This window comes from Filicampus tigris, chromosome 1, assembly GCF_054856515.1.
Source record: "Filicampus tigris isolate MCC_2025a chromosome 1, RoL_Ftig_1.0, whole genome shotgun sequence".
Classification (NCBI taxonomy): domain Eukaryota; kingdom Metazoa; phylum Chordata; class Actinopteri; order Syngnathiformes; family Syngnathidae; genus Filicampus; species Filicampus tigris.
The window spans coordinates 41,411,930-41,439,120 of NC_141217.1; the positions used below are offsets into that span (position 1 = coordinate 41,411,930).

The window sequence follows — 27,191 nt, forward strand, 5'->3', positions numbered from 1 at the left end:
CAGTGTGCGCTACCTACACTCCACTCGCCCATGCCTGACCTGGATTGGACAAAAGTCCTTGTGTTTCCAGGCAGCCTTGGCTTTGCTCGTGCAAGGAGAACAATCATCAGTGTGTGTTCGAATGCACTCGATGTTTTCGGGACATGTCAACATGTGCCGCTTAGGTGGACAACGCCACATGCGCTCAAGTCGCTCGTGCATCGGCTGAGCTGCGGGGGCGCCGTCCTCGCGAGCCGACTAATGGCCCCCGTTTCGTTGTCTCGATTTCAACTTGAGGAGGCCGTCCTTTCTTCACAGCGGGTCTCCCACGACGCCGAGCCTGCGTCTCGCTCTGCGGGAGTCCCGCCGAGCGCGGGCCAAGGGCCGGCCGGATGCGTTCCAGTGCTACGTTAATCGTGGGATGAAATGCAGTTGCGTTAGCTTGCATTAGTTACCCGTGCAGTCTCATCTTTTTCCATAATGACTCTGTCGATATCACGCCTTTTACTTACCGGCGTCACTCCAGGTCGGCAAATAGAGTGAGGCATTGCAATAATGGCACTAATTCCACAATTCGTAAGCCGCCACCCAACAACCCGCAATTATTTACTACTCAAGTCGAGATGGTTGAGAAGAAACGAGGTCGGGAGCAAGCAGCCCGTTGCGGTTGAGGCACTCCTAGACGAGCCGGCCGTCCGTGTAGGCTGCGTGCGTTCCATTCCCACTCGGGGACGGTGGGAATGGTCGTCTGGATCTGCCCCGTGAGCTTGCTGAGCAGCCCGGGGCGGGCGTGGGCCGTGACCGTGTGTCAATAACAACAACAACAACAAAATTCCACCCAACGCAATCTATTTTACTTCAAGGAATCAAAATGCAGCACGTGCATCAGGAAAAGTACTCACCTGTACTTGTCAGAAAACGAGTAGCTGCTTCTCCGCTTTTCTCCGCCAGAGCGGAAATGAGCTGATGTTAGCCACGCTAGCTAACCACGGTGTCTAGGTAGCAAGCATTTACGTATTATTTCAATAATTGTAGACAGTCTCTGGCTTGTAAACGTTCATTTTAAGACAGACTGATGTTAAAATATGAACGTTACCTTGAATTTATCCAAGAGCGATGGGCGGCGCTCTTGTAAATGGACAGTCAATTGTATAGCGCTCTTCTACCTTTGCTCCTCAAAGCGCTTCACACTGTACCTCATCTACCTCCTGATGACGCAGCATCAGGAGCAACTGGGGGTTCAGTAGCTTGCTCAAGGATACTCAGTCATGGTCACAACGGCCGGGGATGGAACCCGCCACTTCCGGGTTGGGAAACCACCACTCTACTACTGAGCCATGCCGCCCCGCGTAAATTGTAAATCGTATCGGAAGTATTGCTTCCCGTGCGAGCCGCTCTTCGCAATAACGTCGTTTTGCATATGCTTCCTCAACCGAGTCGCAGTGACTTTTTTGTGGCACGAAATCATTTTGCTCATCGTGTTGTCTGTTGCTCCGTGGGAATTAGGCATGGCTTTTTTGGGGTGGGGGGGGGAATTGTTGCTTAAGCTAGAGGGTCAGCCCTTTTCCCCAAAGTCAGCTAGAATAGCCTTCAGCTTCTCGCAACTCTGAACAGGGTTAGTGGCCGAGGTGGGCATTTTACTCAAATTGGCCGCTCCGTGGGAATTAGGCATGGCTTTTTTGGGGTGGGGGGGGGAATTGTTGCTTAAGCCAGAGGGTCAGCCCTTTGCCCAAAGTCAGCTAGAATAGCCTTCAGCTTCTCGCAACTCTGAACAGGGTTCGTGGCCGAGGTGGGCATTTTACTCAAATTGGCCGGTCCGTTTTTCGCAATCCATCCGCAGCCCGGGTACCCTTCCGCCATCCGTCTAGCCACCTTTTTGTCCATCGGTCACTCCGTCTATCATTTTAATCAATCGGCCGCATTGTCATCTGTATGACCGTCTGGCCCCCAACCAAATGTTGACTACGTATGAAGGTCAAAAGGCTTCACCTTGCTGGCGTTAAACTTGGATGTCCGCACAAGTTGACCCATCCTTCACATTTATCCCTCTGAGTTTTTGGCTTGGGGAAATGAATAAAGAAGACATCCTTCATATGCGGACGGTCGTAGTGTCTGGAGTCGCTCCTGCAAGTTCCCTAGCAGCAATGTTTATTTGGCTTCGGGAAACGAATAAAGAAGACATCCTTCATATGCGGACGGTCGCAGTGTCTGGAGTCGTTCCTGCAAGTTCCCTAGCAGCAATGTTTATTCGGCATGTTTCTTTCGGAGATAAAAAGGGCAGAAAACAAGCAGCACTCGTCCGCCAGCGCGCGTCTATTATTGTCAACGGTCTGCGGCGTGACCCTGACGTCAAGCGGCACGCTGTTCCGACCCATTAGCTGACCAAAAACATGCCTGATGTCAAACACGAGAATCAAGCAGCAAACTTACCTGCATCAAACCAAACAATAATCATCAATGTCAGGTTATAAACTTTTACATAGAGGGGCGAAAATCCACTTCCGCTTAATCCATCTTTTTTTGTTTTTTTTTGAAATCTCCCATTTATTGTTTCTCGCCGACAAAATGGGCGTCCGTCATAGGCGGACGGAAGGACCGGTCCGTCGGAAAGGCGGAATGCCTTTTCTGGTTAGTGGTGTAGAAAACGGATGGATGTCAAGATGTGTTTTTATCGGAGCACACGCTGTAGTCTTGCCGAGCAACAGCCGCCGTTTGACGAAATAGTGCAGTTCTCATCTCAGTGAAAGCACACTTACTCTTGTCGTATTTAACATGTCCTTTTACTTCCCGTATCGATTTCTCCTTTTAAGCCTTGAAGTACTTGCACTCTCCCTCCTCCGTTGCTGAGTCGTCGTAGAACGTCAGCTGTATTACATTCAACACGCTCAGCACAATTGCCATCGTCTCGTCAAACCCAAATGGTTCTTCCGTTGAAGCGATTGGTGGCTGAACCTGTGACACGCCTTTGCTCGTCATTTGATTTGCTTCTTGGTTGACACCACCTGACTGACTTATCCCATTTTCATTTTTAGCACGTGTTTGGCATGTGTAAGATCAGTCTGAAGTTGATGTCGGGGATGAGACTGCAATGGAGTGCAGTACTCACGGTTCTTCAGCTGTTTCATGGCTTCTGCGATGTACTCGTCTCTCCCCCAGATATATTTTATGGCCGTAGCTTGATTGTAATACTGTCAAACTGCGATCTTGTTGCTCGTGGTCATCAGTCATCAGAATCTGATACCGGCCTATGTCTAGCCTTACATTAGCGGTGTACCATTAGCATGTTGGTTGCGAGCTAACAATAGCATAGCATTAGTTTAGAAAGAATACAAGTATATTGCTGAGCTTGCAGCAGACCAAATGTTTGAGGGATTCACCTGACTCCGCGGAGCCCACATTGATCAGGATTCATTTGGCTTTCTGTTGCTCATCTCTGTTGGCGGCTAGGTTGTTGCAGTAAGCGGTGCACATTAGTATGCTTGTGGATATTGTCGTTCATCCAGGTCATTTCGTTCTCGGGGCACTGAGTCCGTCGCGGCGCGACTTCCAAGACAAACAGAGGAGTCCGGTTGCCATCAATTCAGTGCCCTGAGAATGCGCATCAGTTGGGATGCGCTTTGAACTGCGCAAGCCACGAAAAAAACAACCAAAGAAATCGCCACGACGTATAGCCTCTCATTTATTGCCAAAATCGATGAATTGCCCTGTTCTAGTCAAATGCATCGTTGAATTCAACGGGGCGATAGCAGGAAAGTGTAGGACTCGCGTTTAGTGCTGTGACTTTTGGCCAGTCTGCATTCCAGAGAATGAGCTCCATGATGTTGTTTGATAAATGCTTGCTCCAGCGTTCGTTTATTTGCAGGATCACACAAAAACTACTCATCGATTTACACTTGACCTGATTGTACGGGACAAGGAAGAACCCATTAAAATTTCTTGTTGGTCCGGACAAAAGTGTGAAACCAGTAATTGCCGCTCTTCTTAACACTGTTGCAAAGCGCTTTCCCAACATCTGTCTTCACGTTTCATTGATCAGTCGAAGATGCGGGAAGCGATCATCCGTGAAGCCGTTTGGAATGGATCGCCGATTGATCGAAATCAGGGTCGACCGAGTGCCAGTAGCTCTTTCGGCCCGTGTAATGGGAGTCAACACATACTTGCCGCCCCACTTAATGTGCCTCCAAATAAAGTTCAGCTGTTCTAGTAGGCTTTTCTCTACTTAGTTTTGCTTTCTAGCAGAAGCCTGCGGGTTTTGGGCGAACACGGACATTTGGCATTTGGAACTGTGAATCATTCTGCCCACCTTGACTAAGTCCCCGGTTCCAGCTGAAGACAAACACTTTCAACTCACGATGCCGCCACCGCCGTGCTTGTTTCGTTTGGTCATGAGCGCTGTTGTGTTTGTGTCAAACGTTCCTTTTGGAATCATGCCCCAAAAGCAGTGAACTAGGACTGGAAAACGATCTAATATCAATTTCTCGTTTGTTCTTGGCATAAGACATGTTATTGTCTTACTGACCTCATCGTGCAACGCTGAGGGTCGTGGCCGGCTAACGACGGAGCTAGCACTTCGAAGAAAGGGAACTCCTTCACTTGTACACCATTCACCCATCTGGAGCCGTTTAATCGTGTTAGTTTGCACAGTATAATCTTATTGCGAGTCTTGCACTGAGTCAACTGCTCATTTATTTAAACAAAGATAAAACACACTTTGGTTTGGCGCATGAAAGCCTTGGAAATTGCTTTGTAGCCTTCTTTTTTTGAAAAATGAGATCTCTATGATCCTGTGGAAGCTCTCTGCGGATCACTGCTTGTGCTGGTGTGACTACAAATATGTCCGGGAAAGCCAACTAGAACATCTGAATGTTCTTTTTTTTGTTTTTGTTTTTTTTTAAATGAGAGGTGCTTCAAATGGATGAAAGGTGTTTGCTGACTTTAATTTGACATAAATTTGCCACATCCCCAATTAGAAAGCCACGATTGTTTCTTCTTTTGTTAGCTCCCTGATTAAAAGCCTTCATTCTTTTCAGTTGAGTTGTACAGACTATAGGTGACAATGTCGAAAACGTTTTTGGAAATGGTTTCTTTTGGTGTCCATTTGTCAAATCTTGGCAACAGGGGTGCGTCGACTTTGTCACTTTGGATATCCGCTGTTATGGAATAAGCCTTCATTTGTCCCACAATAATGGGGACATTCATGTTTTGTGGCAGCCAAGTGTAGCAGCACGCTACAATTGTCCAATCTATGCGCCCGTTTCCATCAGCAAGCAATGAGGGCCAGCCGCAGAGGTGGAAATGCAACTGTACATGAATAATAAGTCCGACATATGCAGATGTGATTGTCGACAAGACCCTTTGTGAACAGTATGGAGAAAAAATGTCATTAAATACTCCGTGGGAAGTTCCGAATGAAATGAACATGGGCAATGTATTTTTTTCCCCCCCGCTTTTTCTCGTCGCTGTTGTTGTTGAAAGTCACCTCTTCTGCTCCTCCCTCTCGTCTCGTAAGCAACTGTACAGCGGCTGCCTCTGTTGGCACAGACATTTAGCTATAGTTGCTGCTTTCATTCACACGTTGAACACAGCGCATATTTTATCCGAGCAAATCCCTCCAGCCCTCTTTTGTCTGTGCGGCCCTCCCCTCTTGATCTCTCTCTTGTCCTTATTCACACACACGTTTTTCCCAGCCCTCTCCGAAAGCCCCTTGCTCCCTCCCGCTCTTCTTGCAGCTCCCCGGTTTCCAACTCTGCTGTCCAATGACAATCCCTTCCTGTCCCCTCGACTCTTTTTTATCCACTTCTTTCAGCTACGTGAAACACACGTGCCCCCCCCCCCCCCCCACACACACACACAAATGGCTCCTCTTTTGGCTGCCTGCCTGATTTTCCCTGCAACAGTTTAGATTCAGGAATTTTAATGTGCGCTGAATCAAAAAGGCAATTGCTTCATTAATTATAGAATTCAATTCATATTTAACTTAAAAAATGAGACTCGAAGACTATTTTACATAGTCATGTAACTATTTATTTTTCACATCATCTCTGTTCATTTTAAAAAGGCAAATGTGGCCCTGCGTTGATCAGTTGGTTTTTATGAAGAGTTCGTCGTCATTGACCAATGAGGATAAAGGTTAACTTATACATGTTTAAAAAAAAAAATGTATTAACAAGTGTAACATGCAATCAACCACTTATGTAAATTAACACACTCATGAAACATTCCACCTTTTGATGACGTGATGAGCAAATGGCAACTAACTAGTCGGTGGCTAATGTAAGAAGCTAACGTAGCAGCGTGTATCAGTAAACAATTCAAATGTATTTTTAATTTGGGATTGAAGTGTGCTTCATAATCTATAGTCCAATTTCTACTTTTAGTAAAGTGTAGGAGTTGAATCACTATTTCTGCGTTTACCAGAGTCTTATTTATTTATTTATTTTTTATGTCAATCGTCTGGACTTCTATCTAACCCTCGTATGGTGTTTGTATTTCTGTTACTCAGCCAGTGTTGATGGCTCTGGCGGACCCGCTAGACTCGAGCTCACTGGCTTTTCAAAACGACACAATCCAATCATTTGCTGTTCAAATACTCAACAGATGTTTTCATACATCCCAATTGCAAAGTCATATGAACAGCAAACCAAACATTGTTAGTGTTTGCCCTCGACCGTTGTTAGATCACATTTATGAATTAATGTGATCCTCCTTTGGAAAAAATGTCATTTCAAAAACAAAAGAAAATCCCATAACAGTGTGTTACCACAATGATTAGAAGGTTTCTGATAGGCCTTGTGTCATTTTTTTTTCTTTTGAAATAAAAACTGAACGCGGGTCTCACAGACCCACGAACACCATGCAAAGGTTAAGTAAAGCGTGTCAGTGAACGCACAAGGATTGTGACATGACGTGTTGTGTGATGTGAACGCAACACTTTTTGCTTTGTCATCGTCACCAACGCTCGAAATATTTGTATCTTTGAGGAGCAATTTTGCTAATCAATGACTTCATTTGAGGAACAATTGACTAAATTTGAGCATCTTTTTTTGCAGATTAATCCCAGGGACCTGAAGCAAGGGTTTTAGTAAAAAATAAAAAAATAGGACAGTGTAACAGGCAGATTGAATGTAATGTAGGGCTGCAGCTATTGAGTATTTCAGTATTTGAGTATCCTACTAAAAATGTGCTAGAATGATCATGTACTATATTTTACTTAATACCAGAACGGACATTTTTACCCATAATTCCCAGTCCGTTTATTGCCTTCCGTCTGCAGCCGGGGTACGCTTGCGCCGTCCGTCGAGCCGCCTTTTTGTCCGTGACTGTGTTACCGTGGGTTGTGTTAGCTCTGAGCTAGCGGCCGCCTCTGGCTACCATGCGTCTGATCTCCGTTTGCTTTGGCTGTCGGCGTAGTTTTTTGGGTGCTGTCTCTGTGTCCGCAAGTGATTAAACGGGTTTGTCGTGTTGCCGTCTGACGTCCGAACCGAGTCTTTGCAAACTTTGCAAATAACCGGTTTGCGCTTTCTCCTCCGAGGAAAAGCCAAACCAAATCGACACTGTGGATGTGGAGTTTGTTTTCGGGACCAACTCTGCCTCGTGGTGACTTTCCGCTATAGCTTCCCGCCCGCTATACAAACAAACAGGGAGGAGGGGAGTGTCGCGTACGGTGCACTGTGAGTGCTGTGATTGGTTGGTCGGGTACGCGTCAGCGGCTTTGCGCCGCCATAGAGCTAAACTGGATAGAAAGTGCCCTGTAGACGATCAAACGATCTTTCGGCTTTATGAGATCGTCAACACGTTAAAGTCCTTAACGATGTAATATCGTCATTAGGGATGTGCGCGACTAGTCGTTTAACCGCTTAACCGTCTACGTTTTATTAAACGTTTAGTATTTTACTAGTCGGTTAATTTTCTTGCTTATAGACTAGTCGACTAGTCGCAAATAAAGTTTGAGACTAGTCGGCGAGCAAATTAGTCTAAATTCTCATCCCTAATCGTCATATCGCCAACCCCTACGGCGCGGTATTATGCACTTCCATTTTGGGGAGTTCAAGCAAACGGCTGACGTGACTTACCCGTTCATTGGCCACAATTACACCGTCTTTTTCGTCTTTACCGGGACTTCTTCTTGTTGATGCTCATGAGGAGGAAAGAAAGAGAGGTGGAAACACAATGTTTATTCTAGCTTGCCTCTGCGTTTACCATTTGTGTGTATGGAATGGAGACTGTGTGTGCGCGTGTGATTGCGAGACAGCGATAGGTTGAACTAATTTGATGTTCTGTGATAACTCTGTCCGGTATGTGGATTTCATGGCAACTCCTTGGCCTGAGGACATGGCCAATAAGCTCCTTCCTCCGAGGCAATTCGCCTCTATTAGCGTTTGATGTGTTCGAGCCGAGTTGTCCCCACGTCCTGCTTGAGCCCCAACGTCACTCAGCGCCTTTACATAGCATCTTGTTCAGTCAATTCCATGTCCTATTTCGCATTAGACTTGTACGTAGCTCTTCCTGTCCACACTACCCTCAGTAAAGTAACATTTTGCCGATTGTAACGCCACGGTGGTCAGCATTCAGGGCTCGGGACTGACTGACTGACTGACAACTTGTTGAATGTTAAGTCAAGGCCTGATGCAGCATGTTCAAAAGTCCTAACGAGCACTCTGACACAGAGCACTTCAAGCACCGATACTTTTGAGTGAGTCTCGTGGAATTGTGATTGAAATAAAGAACTTTATGATGACCACTGACCTGATTGTTAGTTAATCCTTTACCAATTCATATCACTTAAACTTGAATCTAAAGTTGTGCGCACCAGGTCAACCAGAGCAAAAAGTTAGTCTCGAGCCCTGGCATTGACTTGTGTGTTTGTGTTTCCGCCGTGAGATGAAGGAGGGTTCTAATTGCGCTGCGACAAAGTCAGAGGTCCGCCTAGCTCCTCAAGAGTGTGAAGAAAAAAAAAGCAAGTTTCCCAAGAAATTTCTGTGGTGTTTTAACTGGTGGCGGCAACGCTTCATCAGACAGCTGCCAAATAAGACTTTTGGATCCATCAATTAGCGCAGCTGATTTCTTCAAGTGGCAAATGCCGCGGACAAATCATCTAACACTTAGCTGACTAACGGTGTTAGCTGATGCTAATCTGCGCGGACAATATAGCTCTTTGTCTTGCTAGAGCTTCCCGCGAGTGCAATGCGATGAGACGGCCGGACTCCGAACGTCGCTTGCAAATGACGGATCTTCGCCCAGTGTAGCTGCCCGCTCATGGGCCGAGAAACACTATTGGATACGGTCTTATCCAAGTGAGCCCCACGGTTACATCATAACCTGGCATTATTCAGTGCACATTTTTGGAGAGCTCACAAAAGATTGACTTGGTTGTGTATTTTCACGCCTGCTGAATAGACGGGCACTCCGCAGACCCAACAGTTTGTATACAAACAATTCAAATACTGGATGTCCCCTTTAAATCAACGCTACAGCGTCTCTGATCATGCAGATTGTCGTTTTGCATCGTGTTATCATTTGATACCAGAGCCACCTGTTTCAAGCTAATTATAGTTTTGCCACGACGTCTTGGAATGCGGCATAGCTGGAAGTCCTTTTTGTACTTGAGAATCCTCCAGGCGCTTGTTCTCGCATCAGCTGATGGTGTTTGCAATTTGACTGACAGCAAGTAGCTTGGCTTGTCTCAAAGCCGGTCGCAAGGCGCGTGAGGCTTTGCTTTTGAATTGTAAGAAATTGTCGAGACTTGCTGCCGACTGCGCCTGCGTCTGCAAAGCAAGAGCGCATTTCAAATGCACGCGCAACCGGCCCTTGTGGATGCCTTGTCGGACTTGGAACTCGGAAGTGCCGCAACCTGAGACGGGGCTACCTTAGCAGTGGCCCTTCACTGACCCACTCGTTTGGTTGTCGAGTCAGTTTGTTTGCAATAGTGACTTTAGTCGTCATTTGGCCATGTTTGATAATACTGTAGTAACAAGGAGAAGAAGTAATTACAAGAATGACGTGTACAAGATTTGCTCGACAGCAGTTTTGGAAATGCTTTGTATTTAGTTTCACCTGAAGCTTTCAGAGGCTCTTCCAAAGCTCCATATAATCAAACAAGCCTTATACTGTGCTTTCAGTACGCTTTGTCAGTCCCGTTGCACATGAAATATTCACACTGAACTCAGGTCCGCAGTTCTTCATCCATTTTTCATGATCAGGACAGGCTTGACTAACTGTGGCCCGTCTTGTATAGAGCACCTGAAAGAGATACTTGAGTAAAAGCCCAGATGGGCGATCCGTCTATCCGGCGGACCGCTCCCTTTATCCGTCGCTGACGGACGCCCGTTTTGCCGACGGTTGACGAACGACGGGAAAATAGACGGATTAAGCATAGACGGATCACAGAAACATGAAACAGAAAGTTTGTGCAAAGTTCGCCGCTGTTGATCTTCTGGCCGCTCTTTCATGAGAGTGTCCACAGGTCAAATCATGTAAACACTAGCATGTGAGCAGGTTTTAAAGTGAGGTCAGCTACAAGATCATACAGCACGGCACCAGAGTCAAAAGCGTTAGAGGCTAACTGTACGTGTGAAGTTGATGCACCAGTTCAAGAGAGGTTCATTTGAGCCGTTAAATACGGTAGGTTGTCATGATCTCAGACCTGCTTGAGATTCCTTCCACTGGAAATGAAGAGGGCCTCAAATGTACTGGATTGATTTCAGGAGAAAAGTATGACAACGTATAGTATGGTCCTTCTCAGCCAGCCGCTTCACTGTCTGTGTTGTTTTTGTTTTGTCTTGCAGGCTTTCGTTGAAGGCATTGGCTGGAAGACTCCATCCTTTCCTCGTGGAAATACGCGGCTTGAGTGTTTTAATCCAGCCTTGAAGGACCGCTGTTTGCTTACTGTATTGGTGGCCTCAAGTGGATTCTGAAGAAAATGTAGAGGGTGCTGCAAAGCAAAGGCAGGACATAAACAACTCTTCTGTCATCTCACTCTTGAAAAAATGTCCAGCAAAAGAGCGACCAAAGTGCCGAAGGGCCACTAGTGTGAGCGCGGGAAAAAAAGACTGCCGAGTGACGGAGGAGAAACGCTGGTCTCGGCGGACTGAGAGAAAAGACGATCTCCATGGCTACCGACCCAGGAGAGCCCACAGGCACGGAGGACTCGGCGGAGAAACCAGACGGACAGGGGGAAGAGGACCTGGAGCTGGAGGCTGGTGCAAACACGCAGAGACAGACTGACAGGGACAGCGGCAGCCCCTCGCACGTGCTCCCATCTCAGGCTGCGGGCCGTGGAAGGGCCGGAGAGGCGAGGGCCGGAGAGGCGAGGGCCGGAGAGGCGAGGGCCGGAGAGGCGAGGGCCGGAGAAGCGAGGGCCGGAGAAGCGAGGGCCGGAGAAGCGAGGGCCGGAGAAGCGAGGGCCGGAGAAGCGAGGGCCAGAGAAGCTGACCAGCAGCCCGCCGTGGCCTTCGCCACACCCGAAAGCTCCTTCTCAGCGTCCACCTTGCCAGTTGACACGGGCCAGAAAGGTCAGCGGAGGGAGAAGCGCTTCTTCCGCAAGAGCGTGGAGATTTGCGAGGAGGAGGAGGAGGAGGAGGAGGACCATGAGGTGGCTCTCGCAGAAGCTCCCCACAGCAGCGCGCCCGACCTGGAGCCGCACTCCTTTGATCCAGTCTTCAGCGGCGGAGCCGTGTCCTGCGCCGCCCTGCGCCAGGAGCCCTCCCGCCCCACCGAGCTGGAGCCCGGCAAGGGTGGCCCGCCTTCCTCACCCGGCCAGAAGGGGAAAGAGAGGGAGCGCGAGCAGGAGGAGGAGGCAGAGATGAAGGCTGTGGCCACCTCTCCTGGAGGCAGGTTCCTCAAGTTTGACATTGAACTGGGCAGAGGGGCTTTCAAGACCGTCTACAAAGGCCTGGACACCGAGACCTGGGTGGAGGTGGCTTGGTGCGAACTGCAGGTACGGCGACTTCTCTTTTCTTTCACATTCTCTTTCACGGTGAAGCTTTGCCGACGAGTTGTCAAATTCGCGATTTTCTTCTACGGAACCTGTCCCGAGCTCGTCACTGCAAAGCGTCTGCTCTTCATATAACACTCCAAGACGCTACAAGGTCAAAGCTCTGGCTGACAGGAAAGTAGTCATTTGTGTCAACGCGCTTGCGTTGAACGATACATCCCCATCCCTGAGAGACCAATGTATTTGTCTGCCTGGGAGGAGCTCAGTTTAGCCTGGGAGCTTAGTGGAGAGGCATCGCTATGTGCACGTGCTCACTTTTGTTAACATTTTTGGAAAATCAAATAAGGCATTTATCTAGAAGGCTAATGTTTTACGATGAATTTAAAACGATATTGATGTATTTCAGGATCCTAGTAGAATAGTCGCAGTTCAAACTAGACGTGTCAAAATGAATCGATTGATCAACAACTAATCAAATGAATCTACGACTATTTTATCAGTCGAGTAATTGTTTAGAATCATTGCTTTTCTTCAATGCGTCCAAATCTTCTGATTTCAGCCTCTCGACAGTCATTATTCTCTGATTTCTGTAGTCCTTTGTGAAAGCGGACTGATTATCTTTTGTGTTGAATCAAAATAAGACATTTGCAAACATCTGCTTCTACTTTGGAAAACAATCACCAACCAAAAGTGAATCCACTTCAAAAGGTTGGTGAGTACAACATCAATCCCTCTTGCGTGAGATTGCCTAATTGTTGTTCTTTTGATCAGTCAACAATTCAAAATAAACAAGAATTGATCATAAAACAGTAACCGGGGAAAAAATGGTTTTGTAATGCACTTTAAATCAAAACAAAACATGCTTGATTCATCGATGGAATAACCGATTCTAAAACTATTTGACAGTGACAGCCCTCGTTTAAACATTGTGAGGGTGGCATCAGTTATTCACTTACCCCCCCCCCCCCCACTATTACCAGCAGGCCTTGGTCCCTTTCCCTGCAAGTAGCCTCTCTTGACGTGAGTGCGATAATGTCAAAGTAGTCCCTCTCAGGACTCCAAAATGGCGGATCAGCGATGTCACAGTGGAGCCAGTATTTATTTGCCTGTCTTTCACACAGGAGCCAACAAAGCGGGACATTACTGTGTCTGTGGTGGCTTTCCGCATGCAAATCATTGGAACATGTCAGTGCCGGCGTGAGTTGTGACATAACTCACACGGCGGCAATAGCTTGGCACAAGTTTTCGGCGTCGCATCCCATTCTTCCAGTAACTATTCCTTCCAGGCACCGAGCAAGCATCCCACCTCCGTTCCATCTTTCACGGTAGCTCTCTGGCAATTTGCAGATCAACTTTGTGACTTTTGCACAGAACAGGGGCACAAGAAAAAGCTGAGGGAAAAGACGGCATTGCATTGCAGGTGCTGAGAGTGTTTCAAATCATTTTTGTGCTGATAATTCCGTCTCATTTAGGTGTCAAATTGCAGGAGCTCTTGCTTTGAAGCCTTGACATCGCAGCATGACAAGGAGCACTTGAGGGTGTCAAGGAGGACCATGACTGTCCTTTCTTAAGCTGTTATGAATGATACAATCGTTGGCTCCTCAAGGCTCTTTTCTGTGGAGTCCTACTTGTTCCAAGAGGGACATTATTTTAACCTTTGTTTTTAACCATGATGCATGAATCGTTTGGGCCACTCGGACCAAAGCCATCCCACACATTGTTGCCTGTCTAACGTCACCAAGCGTGAGATGGAAATGAAAGCCGAGGCGGAATGGGGAACATTGGAACATGCCGTGAACGTGAGTGGTGGGAGACATTCTTGCGGAGGAGAATAGAAAGTAGCGACAATAGCAAGCAGTCTTGTCCCGGGTTTGACTGCGCGCTTTGTGTGTTTGCTTCGGAGCTGATCCTCCACATTGCTTCGGTCGTGCTGCTATCCACTTTGACCGCCACGCTTTTTGGTACCTACCCTTGCCGGTATTGGTACTTACTACCGTTTATGGGCAAATGCATACAAGCAAGTTGAATTGTGAGGACATGAAAGGTCACTAGCCCAGTACGCTTATCCGACACAGCCCGACACAGCTTTCACCACAGTCGAGGCCCAGCGGCCCATCGGCCAAAAAAACAACAACAACAGTACAAATTGCTAACACTTACTGAGTGGCTCTAGTATTAAAGTCTAATTTCAGTGTAAGAGTAATTGAGCTTTAGCCTCGAATGGAGCGGCACAAAAAGACATGACTGACACATAGCGTCATGTGACCCATCAGCGCACATCAGCCGACCTCAGTTTAACCAGCGTCAATTGATTAAATGTGTCCTCGGAAAGGGTGGCCTGTAGTCGCACGGATGTCCGAACACAAGCCTTGCCTATTTTCAAGCACGTTAAACGCTGTTACCGCATCGCTTCCGGGGAGTTCCTGCTTGGTTGGGGGCTCGGCCTGATTCGAGCAGCATTTTGATCAGCAGGATCGTCTGCGCTTGTTTCTGCCATTTGACAAGGAGGAGCCGTGAGTGAAGATGGAGGTTGCTACGGTAGCTTCTCACACTGACGAACCTTTCGCTAAGCCACGTGGAAGCGAAAACTGGCCAATCTCAAGGGTTCAACAACACTTCCTTCCATGGCTTGGGCGCGACTCGCTCGACGTCATTTCAGCCAGCATCGATGAATTAACTCTGTCTGTCTTTTGCTACGCCTGCGTTTTGTCACTTGAAGAGTTGGTCGGAAAGAGCCTGCTCTACTGCATATGACTGTCTAGGCTTACGTCAAGGATTCTGTGAACCTTTGGCAGGCTGTTGCTAAAGACAAAACACATGGAGAGTGCGAGAGAAACGCTACAACAGTGACAAGAGGTCCTGCATGGGGGAAAAAAAAGCCGCGAGACGGAGTGGGAAAGAGAGGAGCCAAATGGAGGATTACGATGGCATCCCTCCCAGAGAGCAGCAGTTGCCTAGCTAATACGAAGTCACCACATGCCGAGGGGAAACTCAAGAGCGCACGTACACACGCGGGCGCGGCAAGGCTCGACACTGTTGGATCCAGCGCCGCATTGACTACAACACTCTTGTCACATGAGCGGCGCCATTTACTCCCGATGATTAGCAAAGTCCTCCCGAAGCTCAGCGGCATTTGACTGAGTGCTTGGGCGAGCCGAGCCGAGCCGCGCCGCGCCGCGCCGAGCCGCATTGATGACATCCAAATTGTAATTGACTCACAGTGATGCGCACAACAAACAAAGGATTACGTAACCTAATGCCTTAAGAAGAGCATTTCCAAGCGCGTGCCTTTCGTGGGCGCACCTTGCTTATCTTCCTCTGTCCACGGAGACGGGGAAGCCGAGGCAAACCCAGCATGAAAGAGGGCAAATTAATTGCCCTTGCGCTATTTCCTGTCCCTCTCTGAGTGAAATTCCACAGGCGGAGAAGAGTAGTGGCATATCTCCCTTACATCGGCCATCAGCGGACGTGTTCTCGAAGAAGATGCTGCTCGAATTTTCATTTGATCGCCTTTTAAAACGTAATTTGTCGGGGGCATAACAAAAAGAAGTTTGAACCGAAAAATTGCCGTTGAGCGCGAGTACCGCCAGTGGACAGACAGTGGCCGTAATGTATTTGCCCCAAAAAAGTATTTGCCAACCACCAAAAGAAAGTAGAAGAAGAAATGGAAGCAGTAGTAGTAGTCATGGCAACTCATGTGTGACGCATTCCGTGGCTAAAATGGTAAGCCATTTTAAACTCAAAAGAAAAACCTTTCTATGGTTCCAAGCGGAAGTTTCGAATGCAATCGGAACTGTTTTGCTGCCGTCAACGGCCTATACGTACTAAACCAATCAGCAGCTTGTGCTCTGTCCCGCCTGACTCACTGGCCTCGTCCGGCTCTCTGGATAACCGAATGGCGCGTTTGAACAACGCCCTGATTTTCCCAACGGTCGCAGTGAAGCAGTGCTTGCTTGCACGGAGTCTATCTCCCAATGCGCCCGTTAGGGAAAGGGGATTGTGGGTAAGAGCCCGAGCTTTATTTAATTCTTGCTCTCGGTTTTTGTCGAATAAATTTACCGCCCCCCGCCCCCCGCCCAAAATGTGACTTATCTACAGAGCGACTTCTAGTCTGCAAATTACTTGAGCACGCTACCAAATTAAAAGCATGGCTTAATGGTGATTGATCTTACTTCGAATTACCGTCTGGTGGATGTTCCTCTCTGGCCACCGTCGTCTTTTCAGAAGTGTCACAAAAAAAGAAATGAAAAGGCAAGACACACAAGGCAGCAGAGAAAATGAATGAACGAATGCTGACTCAAACCAGCTTTACTGAGGCGCACTGATTGCTCACGTTCTACGATGACAACGTGTATGATAAAAGTTCAAACGTATTTTTCAACAAATCAATGCTCCGGTTATGTGTCGGTCTGTCAGCCTTGTCCCATTTTGCGTTCTCGCTATCCATAGTTTCCGTCCGGTGTGAGCGAGCGTGCAGCGTGATCCGGGGAGTTAATTACGGCCGGGACCTGTCAGGCTGGAACAAAAACCCTGCACAGACAGCATACCGGCGGCCGCAGAAAGCAGACTGGTTCAACCCAGTTGTCCCAGACCGGAGCAGCTCAACACAGCTCATACTGTACACTCCCTCTAAGGCCATTAAGTACCTGGATTAGTTTTGTCATCGCGTAATCTGCACCTCGTGCTCTCCAAACAATGCTTTGACTCAAAGGTTCTCGAAAGGCCTCTCGTTTAGAAGAGAACCTATTTGGGGGTTTATCGCTGATTTGGTGTGGAAAAAAAAAGCAAAAAGCTGTGATAAGAAGATAGAGGAGAGGAGTTTAAGAGGATTTTTCTTGGTTCTCAGGTCAACTTTGTTATGTAGCCCACAAGAGTGTGTCAAAGGGCTTCCTCACAGGCCCGCAAAGTTCACAAAAATGAACGACATCCCCCGGTCGAGACCTGCCCTCCGGAAACAAGAAAACATTTACGGGGGAAAAAAAGACAGAATCCTTGAGAGGGATGGAGGGATCTCCCTTCCAGGATGACCAGGCTGCCAGGGATGCCGGCTAGGCAACATTTGCTTCTGATCACCCAGGAACCATTTGCATTAGTTGAGGTCATGCGGTGACATAGTATTGATGAATGTCTACATTTAGCAACAAAATACAATGCACTGTGGCTGAACCCAATCGACCCAAACGGACCAGACACATTTGGTCAGCCCAAGCCTGGAGCTCGCAACGCATCGATGGCTATTCTCTGGCTCCTGTAACTATATGAGACGGCCGTTCATTTGTATGGATACGAAGACGGATGAAATGGATAAATGAACAATAAACATTGCTTTTACTCATATTGAAGACTCTTGATGGGTTACGGAAAAGGAGAAGGGGTGGTGGAGGAGGGGGTAGTCGCCATTTTTGTACTTGGCTCCGAGTTCTTTCTTGAATTCTAAGATTTTTTTCGTCATGTTTCTCAAACCAGGAAAGTGGAAAGTCACCGGACCCGTCGCACAAAAATCTGTTGTCGATGATGTGGCCTTCACGTATTTCCTGGCACATCGGCAATGCGATCGCCATTCTCGTACTTTGCTGCGAGTTTATCAAATGGCTCGCCTCTCGCACTTATCAAACAGTCACGCTCAATAAATAAGCACAAAAACTTTTGAAACACTTCCTAAGACTGTGCCAAGAGATGCACAGTGTTGCTCACTCAAGTGAGGAGGTGCTGCACCCATTTACGCATTTCATCTCACCGTACTTCAAGTTACCGTACTTCAAGCCAGCTGCCGAAGAGGAAAAAAGCTGGGTTTAACAACGGCACCAATTTGCCGGTCCGATTTATAATCACCGTTCATTTGAAAAACCAAGTTCGAGACTGTTGGCTTTAGATAAGACGCCTGGGAGCCCAAGTCAACAGTTTGGGATGTACAAGGGCCACTGGGACCGAGCACCGTCCGTCACGTCTGTTATCTTTTCGTTGAAATTCAAGAAGTTCCGTGCCAACTCGGCCTCGATTTCCTCCAGACAGAACAAAAGAGGCCTGAATGAGAAAGTGTGCTTTTTGCTCAGCAGAACATAGATCTGACTGTTATCCGCATAGCAGTGGAAGGAAATACCTTGTTTTCTTACGACGGAACCCAAGGGCAGCAAATACAGTGAAAACAGCAGGGGCCCCGCAATTGAACCCTGCGGTATACCGTATGACAGCGGCGCAGAGCGGCACTCAGAGCACCCGAGGCTAACACAAAAAGTTCTGTCTGCCAAATAGGATCTTAATTACAGTACTCTCGGGCGCGACCACCAGTGCTGCAAATGAGCCAAAAGAAACCCGTGGTCCACTGTATTAAACGTTGCAGTCAGGTCCAACAAAACAAGGCACACGGTCTCCATGCATAACTCTATTGAATGACACTCAATAAATCAATTATTGGATGCTTTGCGTGGGCGCTTGCTTCCAGGAAATAAGCTGTGACACGCGGGCAGGCGCAGGAATTTGGTACGGACCATTTTCAACTTCGAAAACCGAGCCGAAAATTTGGGGGCGTGGTCAAAAACCGAATCATAGGAAAACCAAGGTCACACTGTATCCCAAGACTATATTTGAACAAGATGGAGCCATTCTATTCATTTGTATCCATTTTATTCATTACGAGATTTTCTCCCAGCCCTACTACCTTGCATGCTCAAATCCTTGTCAAGCTAAGTCTCATGTGACCAAATGAATATGAACACCTTATCGTGGTGGAAATCTTCCACCCCATATGCCATGTTATATATTTAAACCTACCTACCTATCTATCTATCTATGAACTCCGATACTGTAAGAAGCACTGTAAAACCGCATTCATGAAGAAGAAGCAACTAGATGAATGTCATATTTGTTGGATAAATTCAACCAGTTTATTCCAGTTCAAATAGTTAGTGAACTTGACCTAGTGGCCTGGCGTTCTAATCTGGCAGGTGGGCCGGCCCTTTTCCAGCTATCTATCTTGTTACCGAGAGCTGTTGTGGATTACAGTAATCTAATCCGCCACCTCGGATTGCCAAATGGCGGATGCTTGCTTGCACATTCCCCAATCAAATGCACCCACCGTAATTGGACCGATGACTTCGGAACCAAACGAAGGTGCTCTTCTATGAACTTACCTCGTTTATCTTATCACCTTACTAATTCACATGATGGTCAATGTAAACACGGAAGATGATATGTGGACGCGATAACGCACACAGTCTTTTCCAAAATCGGCGTTTTAGCCATCGCAAGCGCTCAGCTCATCCGCCGAATATCTAACGGGTGAGCGTAACATTACTCTGCTATTTTGCGAGGCTCCCTCACGTGTCGTTGGACCTGCTCAGCCGGACGTCTGCTCGTCCACAACGTAAATCGAGGGCGGCCATGACCAAAAAGGTGCGGCCACACTGCATTCATTGATTTCATTTGAGAGCCGCACAGTTGATAACGGTTCAATAGGCGGGGGAGAAGCTTTTCCGCGAGTCTGTCTTGTCGGAATTGAACTCTGCGTGGACTCAAAGACGGCTTCATGCTGCACAAGGGAGACGCAATAGATGCCGAGGCGGCAATCCAACGCTCTTGTCTCGCCTTGAGCTCGACAGTCGGGAATCGTGTTGCGACCGGCGAGCCGCTCGATGGTCACAGGCACCCAAACAGGCGCGCTTATCGCTGACAGAAGGATTCCAACATTGGGCAGGCGGTCTTGACGTGTTTGAACGGAGTCAGCAGCAGCCACGTTTGCACAAGCGTTAGTTACCTAAGGTAGTTGCTGAGGCCAAGCGTGGCGGGGAGCCGACACTTCTTCTTAGCCTTAATAGTGCGACAAAGAGCAGCAGCCTGGCTTGCTGTTGATGCCACTTGGCTGTTAGCAGAGGAAGGCGGCGCGGCGCGGTGCGGCGCGGCGGCGCGGCGCGGCGGCGCGGCGCGGCGCGGCGCGGCGCGGCACGTCTCCAGCGCCACTTCCACAAAAGGACACTGAATGCAATTTGAAAGCAATGAGCAAAATTAAAACATTCAAAGGGCGAGATGTGGAGAGAGACTCCATGTTTGTCAGTTCGGTCCTCTTTTGTACGTGTCCCAGACCTTTTGCTTCAAGATGGCGAAAGAAAATGGCAGGATTGATCGGGGGAAAGCTTTTCCATCGCGATGACGTCTATTTTTAGGGAGGCCTATTTGCGACACTAGTGCTGCTGTCCTTCTCAGTATTTTTCTCTTTGACTTTGCTTGAACACAACAGGTTAAGAAAATAGTACACTTCATTATCGTAACACAATACACAACCAGCTGTTATTTGAGGACTCGACCTAGGAGCTGACATTTTTGGGCCCGTGTCGTCGCGGAAAAAGCAGCCAACAACAACGCGGGTTGCGAGTGACACATCTAAAAATAGTGCAGCGCAAGTGTTGGGATTTCGTGCGATGTTTCAAACGCTTTGACAGCAGCAAGATGCGCTTTTGTGTTCATCGTGCGATGTTTCAAACGCTTTGACAGCAGCAAGATGCGCTTTTGTGTTCAAATATTGTCATGAGGGCATCCTCATATTCATGAACGCAGTGTTTTGTTTTATGTAACTTGACATTCAGGGCACCTGCACTTGATTCATCGAGAAGCAAGGGAAAAAAATGTTCAGTCCAAAATTGTGTCGTTCAAGCAAACGGAGCAGCACCTTTTCGCACTGATTGTTGCTCTGCTGCCATGTTCGTGAATTGGATTCCTGCCACATCCTCTCCTGTGTGCACACAAATGAACGTGTTGTACTAAAAGCTGAACAGCTTCGGTCTGGCCACCGTTGAAAGCAGCGCCGTGTGGCTACTGCCATCTAGAGGCCTTGCCTAGCAGTGCATCGTCACGACAAGACAGAGCCTCCTCCACTTGTCAAGACGACAATACAACAGACATGCAGTGAAACCGCCCACTCTTGCACTTATGGAAGACATTACTAATGAAAATAAGATTCATAATTCGAGTGTCAGTTGATTGCATTTTTGCCTTGCGGTGCTGTTGTGTTTTCGCTGGAAATGTCCACCTTTAAAAAAACGTTATAAATGTTATGTCAAATACGCTCTACAGTATATTGCTGGCAATGCTTGCATCTCCGTTACTTTTCAGGAAACCCCCAAACTGCATATTTGTTGAGTCTTGAACATTGCATCATCAACCGAAGCAAAGCAATCCACTTTCAACACTTTCGATTTGTTAATGTAAACGTAGCGGGCCCACATGGGGACTGACCAGTAGGAGAGATTTGTCAGCAAAAAATATGAAATTTACCAAATTTGGACATATAAAGTTCCCGCCATACAGTGTTGATGTCGAGGTAATTATGGAAGGTCATATAACTTAAAAAAAATACAAATAAAAAAATAGGCTAACTTTATTTCGTTATCTTATTGTAATCTCTGGCTATAAATACCAAATTGTCATTGTTTCGTTTTTGTGTGAACAAACTCAAAACTGGGTCCGCTGATAGTGTAGTGGTACACACGCCCGAGTTGTGTGTGGGCAGCGTGGGATCGATTCCCGCTCAGTGACAGTGTCTATGTGTGCCCTGCGACTGGCTGGCGACCAGTTCGGGGTGTAGTCTGCCTTCGCCCATTGACGGCTGGGATAGGCTCCAGCAACTCCCCGCGACCCTGTTTCGGATAAGCGCTTTGGAAGATGACATGACATGACAAACTAAAAACTACAAAGGTACTGGAAAGTAGGCCTATTCAAATTTCATTTATTCATTTCGTTATCACACTAATGACTAACAGCATGCTTTGTCACCGATCACTGATAACACCAAGATGAGATGAGATACAGACTGTTTGTTTTTTTTCTTCTTTAAATATGTCAAACTGCTTGCAATTGGCTGGTAATTAGTCCAGGGTGTGAATAGTTAAGATATAGCAGTTAAGAATAGTTAGTTTTTTTTCTTTTTTGTTGTTGTTGTTTTTTTGTTTTTTTTATTACTTACCCTCTCAAAAAGATTTTTCTCTTCGACTAAGTTGTTCAATTGTAGGTCCCATTGATGGGGGGTAAAGTTTGGAAATGATTTCTCTTGGTCTCATTTTTGTGTTTCTCAAAACCTGGCATTTGGACAGATGTGTGTCGACTCTGTATATATCCATTACATTTTGACTTGGAGTGCGCTGAATTGGTTTTAGCCCAAATCACAAGTTGAAGCGTGCCCCTCCTCCTTCCATTCTTATTTGAAAGCGTAAAGAAATCTCTGCTGGTGGGCAATGGGCTGGGAAATGTTGTAGACCGCAATTGATGTCCTCCACCTCTCAGGACCGCAAGCTGACCAAGGCGGAGCAGCAGCGCTTCAAGGAAGAGGCGGAGATGTTGAAGGGGCTGCAGCATCCCAACATTGTGCGCTTCTACGACTCGTGGGAGTCGGCGCTCCGCGGCAAGAAGTGCATCGTCCTCGTCACCGAGCTCATGACCTCAGGAACGCTCAAAACGTTAGTGCGGCCTCTTAGCACTTCCGCTGCGCCATTCGAAGGCGTCATGTTTTGTCTGCTTCGAACATCGTCATCCAAAATAAACTGTATTTTATATTCGGTGGCCACAACATTGAACATATGAAAACGATCCCATATGTACGCTTGATTTCCGGTGTCAAATGTAACCAAGTTTATTATTCGTCAGTAGGGATGTCACGATACGCAAATGTCACGACACGATAATATCAGGATAAGAACCTCACGATACGATGATTATCCCGGTATTGTGGAGAGGTTGGCGATGTATAAAAAAAGCTCACGATCCTGTATGAAGCTCCCGATATTGTTAAAAAAAAAAATAAATAAATAAGTGGCTCATATTCCAAAGAAAACATCCCAATATTCTGACTTTGTGCCTAATGGCAGCATTGACAAAGAAATAGTCTCGGCCAGTCATGCGCTCGTATTGGCTCAGCCGCACAAAGTATCGCGGCTCACCGTATGCAGTTCACAATGCCGTGTTCGGCTGAAGCGGGCCGACGGAGGTGTTGAAAAATATTTGCTGGTATGGCTGATTTATGGGACCTTTTATTGGTTAGAACATAGTTGTGTTCATATGTGCAATAATCGGTTTAATTTGGTTGTGTGGGTATGTCTATGGTTTCAGTAGAACACAAAATACAAATAAAAAACATGAGTAGTTGCATGTAAATGTCACTACACGATGCTAGTTAGCTGTGGTCCTAATTATACATTAGGTGTAAATAGTACAGTTAGCATTAACCTCAATGTATAGAAATGACCTACAATGAGCGAACAGCCAATGCATTAGCCGGCACTGACCTGCTAATGCACGCACACGTTGTGAATCGGGTCAATTTGCGGAGGAACTCAATTGTGTTATGTTGCCCTTCGTGTGGCGATTAGCGTGCCTCTTCTCTCATCCACCCATCCGTGATAGGTGGCCAAAACATGCATCAAATTCAACTGCACTAAGGAGCTAACCACCAGAGGGTGCTGGAACTGCACAAATGGAAAACAACTTGGGCTTTGAAACCGATTTGCCGCTATTACTATTGTGACATGACGACGACCATATCTCGCAATATTGTGACGTCCCTATTTGGCAGTAAAAGGGAGCACACTCGAAAAAAAATGCATCGGGAAATAGATTTGCAAAGCTGACATTTACGCATCTAGCTATCCGTTGGCCCCGTGGATATTTTTGAAACCGTCTCTCTGTGCAGCTACCTGAAGCGCTTCAAGGTGATGAAGCCCAAGGTGCTGAGGAGCTGGTGTCGGCAAATCCTGAAGGGCCTCCATTTCCTGCACACCAGGACCCCTCCCATCGTGCACAGGGATCTCAAATGTGACAACATCTTCATAACGGGCCCCACGGGCTCCGTCAAAATAGGCGATCTGGGACTTGCAACCCTCATGAGGACTTCGTTTGCCAAAAGCGTCATAGGTAGGCTTCTTAAAGAGACGCACGGCGTCAATGCTTGTGCGCTTGCGACATCAGCACAAGTTGGGGCCCGTAAATGTGAAGTGCCCTCAGCGCGTACTGTAGATGAGTTTTGACAGTGTCTCCAAAATGTACCCGAGCAGCACTTGCAAAAGCGCTGAGTAGTAGCTGGAGCATTTAAGCAAAGGAGGGCGGGGCGGATGCAGCGCGCTGAAAAGCCTCCTGACGATGGCCCCTGTTGGACTGCGAGTGGACTAGCCATATACAAGCAGTACCTAGCTAATACCAATAGGGCTGCACAATATTAGAAAAACATGCGATATGGATGTTTGGCCGTAGCGATGAAATGTGTTCAGTCAAGACAAATGGATGTGTATAAAGCTTCATCACAAAAGTCTCTCCGCAAGGCCACCGTTGACAAAGATTAGCGACATGGCCTGGTTTCAACCGGGAAAGCAAAAACTCCCAACCCCATTTGGCACATCAAAGAAGAAGGGCACCACAAATGGGAGGGGAGGGAGGGGTCAGCCTTCCAACAATGAAATGCCAACAAGGAGCTACTCCAACAGCCAAACTCTGAGAATCTCCAAAATACGATTCAATGTGAAGAAGGCAAAAAACCCACAATTTGTTTCTTTGTTTATTGCATTAAGTACATAAAATATTGTCACGGGGGGGGGGGGGGGTGCAAAGAAGAGAAAGCAGTTCAATAGTCGTCGTTAAGCCGCACTTACATGGTCAAAAGGGAGTAGAAGGAAGTCCCCCCAAACAAAGTAGTCCGACCCCTCAGTCTATTTGGACTTTTTTTCACCTTAATTCAATCGTGGGTTTTTCATTCGTTCGCTCACAGAATGCGCTGGGTCCGGACCCACACAAGCAGCGGCGAACACGTGGCTTACCTGTCGACTGATGTCGCCGATTGGGCCGTAATAGGGATGAAGCGGCCTGAACCTGTTGTGCTTGAACAGGAACGCCCGAGTTCATGGCTCCGGAGATGTATGAGGAGCATTACGACGAGTCGGTGGACGTCTACGCCTTTGGGATGTGCATGCTGGAGATGGCCACTTCCGAGTACCCCTACTCCGAGTGCCAAAACGCCGCTCAGATTTATCGCAAAGTGACAAGCGTGAGTTCATCTGAAACATGCAGACGGACGGTGGTTGCCTTCACCCTGTTGTCGTTGAAAGCCATTTGCCTCGCTGCAGGGCATAAAACCAGCCAGCTTTGAGAAAGTGAATGACCCCGAGATTAAAGAGATTATCGAAGGTTGCATTCGGCAGAATAAAAGCCAGAGGTAAGCGGGGGGGGGGGGGGGGGGTGTTTGTTTGTTTTGTATGTTTTTTGGTGCTCTCGGACCCAGGCAAATGTTTTTTTTCTCCGCGTGCGCTGCTCGGCGACCTTTCCCCGCACGCACAGGCTGTCCGTCCGAGACCTCCTGAGCCACGCCTTCTTCGGTGAAGACACGGGGGTGCGCGTGGAGTTGGCGGAGGAAGACGACGGCAGCCAGGACTGCTTGGCTCTCCGGATTTGGGTGGATGAGCCCAAAAAGCTGAAGGGGAAACACAAAGACAACGAGGCCATCGAGTTTAGCTACGACCTGGAGAACGACAGCGCTGAGGAGGTGGCGCTGGAGATGGTGAGACACCCGACAGAGACAAAGCCGCAAAGCCACAACTTGACTCGGGTGACGCTGGTCCGACCTCCGTCCGGTCAACTTTGAGCCTAGTTTGCCCGGACCGGCGCTAACGTTAACGGCTAAGCGCTCTACGTGCTGCTGTCGAGGTGGCGGGAAGTAGCACCAAATTCAAACGTGCCACGTAAGCATACTGCAGCTTCACAGAACGGAGACTCGGCGCGCGCGCGCGCGCGCTCGCCCGGCCGCATGACCGCTGGATTGTCTCCAACTTCAGTCAGCAGACTGACTGAAATTGCCACTAACTCCGGGAGAAAAAAAGCTCCGTCTTTGGTCTGCTCCTGTCTCTGGAACGTCTGGAGGATATTCTTTTCATTTTAGAAAAACTGTGGTAAAAAGCCAATCGGTCTGGTGAGGTGCTTTTCTGGGGGGTGGGGGGGGGGCTGAAGGATCTGAATCGCTAAGAACGGCTCGACGTTAATCCTTCGGGGCTCATCTTTATCGAAACTAACAAAGGCTGCAGCGCGGTGTGTTGATGGCGTCGGGAGCGACGGCAATTCCAACGCCGCAATGTTTGAAATGCGCAGCACCTTTTCACAACAGTTTGTTGGGACCGGCCCTTTTGGGATTCCAGCTGCTACTGTAGCCAATGGGACAATGTGGGATCGCCTAATCTTTGTCTCTCGCGCCGCGTGCGTGTCCCGTCACAGGTAAAGTCGGGCTTCTTCCACGAGAGCGATGCCAAGGTGGTGGGCAAATCAATTCGCGACCGAGTCCATCTGATCAAGAAGTCGCGGGAGCGACGGCAGCGGCGGGAATTTGACGAAAGACGCGACTCCGCTCTCACTTGCGACACCTCCTCCCATCAGTCCGGCCCGTCACTACTCGGGGGCGGAGCAACTGGAGGAGGGGGGCAGGAGTGTGACAACCTGCCTGAAGTGGAGCAGCATGTTGTCGGAGGGGCAACGCTATGCCCGCCTGGTGAAGTAGAAGCCGCGATGACCTTGCTTATGACACCGAAGACGAGCCGGCTTTCTCTTCACTGTCATTTTTCAACTTGCTAGGGGAAAGTCCGGCGTCCGCCAGCTGCCAATCACACGCTCGCGGGGAATCGTCGGCTGTCCCGCAGACTTTTCAGCCCGCCGCTCCATCTGTATGTATCACACGCACGTCGCTCGGGCTCAATTGTAACGGACGCGCTAGCTTGCGGATTTTGTTTTTGGATTTTCTTTTTTTTCACTCCGCTACGTGGAGGGCATTTGTAGTTTATTGCAATGGTTCCTTGACAGAGCATAGTGGTACCTTGAGGCGGGCTTGACTGACTATACGCGTAATGGCCCATGGTCCATTTGATTGTTCCGTAGCGCAGCGCGGTCCCGCCGCCGACGGCCGCGAGGCTCCCGCTTGGCGATGGCGGAGCTGTTCCGAGTCCGCCGCTCGGCCACGGTGTCACTTTGTCCGGCGCGGCTCAAGGCGGAGGCCCGGCCGCGGCCCCGAGCTTTCTTCGGCCCGCCGCCGTGGCTCGACAGGTATGGCCAAGTACAAGTACAAGTACAAGTACAAGTACAAGTACAAGTACAAGTACAAGTACAAGTACAAGTACAAGTACAAGTACAAGTACAAGTACAAGTACAAGTACAAGTACAAGTACAAGTACAAGTACAAGTACCGGCCGCCGCCACTTTTGGGGGAAAGGAGCCAAAAGGCCGGCTCGCAATCAGTGGGGAGTTGCTCTTGCGTTTTGTAGCATGCCCG

General features: G+C 48.1%; 1 protein-coding gene across 1 annotated transcript in view; it reads left to right on the top strand.

The window, feature by feature from the left end:
• The window catches only part of LOC147154145 (serine/threonine-protein kinase WNK3-like), a 44,799-nt gene that overhangs the window by 2,989 nt on the left and 14,619 nt on the right, over positions 1-27,191 (top strand). Inside the window, exons 2-10 of the mRNA XM_086042094.1 lie at positions 10,764-11,914; positions 22,184-22,356; positions 23,586-23,806; positions 24,772-24,929; positions 25,009-25,097; positions 25,220-25,439; positions 26,147-26,417; positions 26,501-26,589; positions 26,801-26,965. Coding sequence (XP_085898220.1) covers positions 11,087-11,914; positions 22,184-22,356; positions 23,586-23,806; positions 24,772-24,929; positions 25,009-25,097; positions 25,220-25,439; positions 26,147-26,417; positions 26,501-26,589; positions 26,801-26,965 — 2,214 coding nt within the window. The 5' untranslated portion in view covers positions 10,764-11,086. The remainder of the gene's footprint in view (positions 1-10,763; positions 11,915-22,183; positions 22,357-23,585; positions 23,807-24,771; positions 24,930-25,008; positions 25,098-25,219; positions 25,440-26,146; positions 26,418-26,500; positions 26,590-26,800; positions 26,966-27,191) is intronic.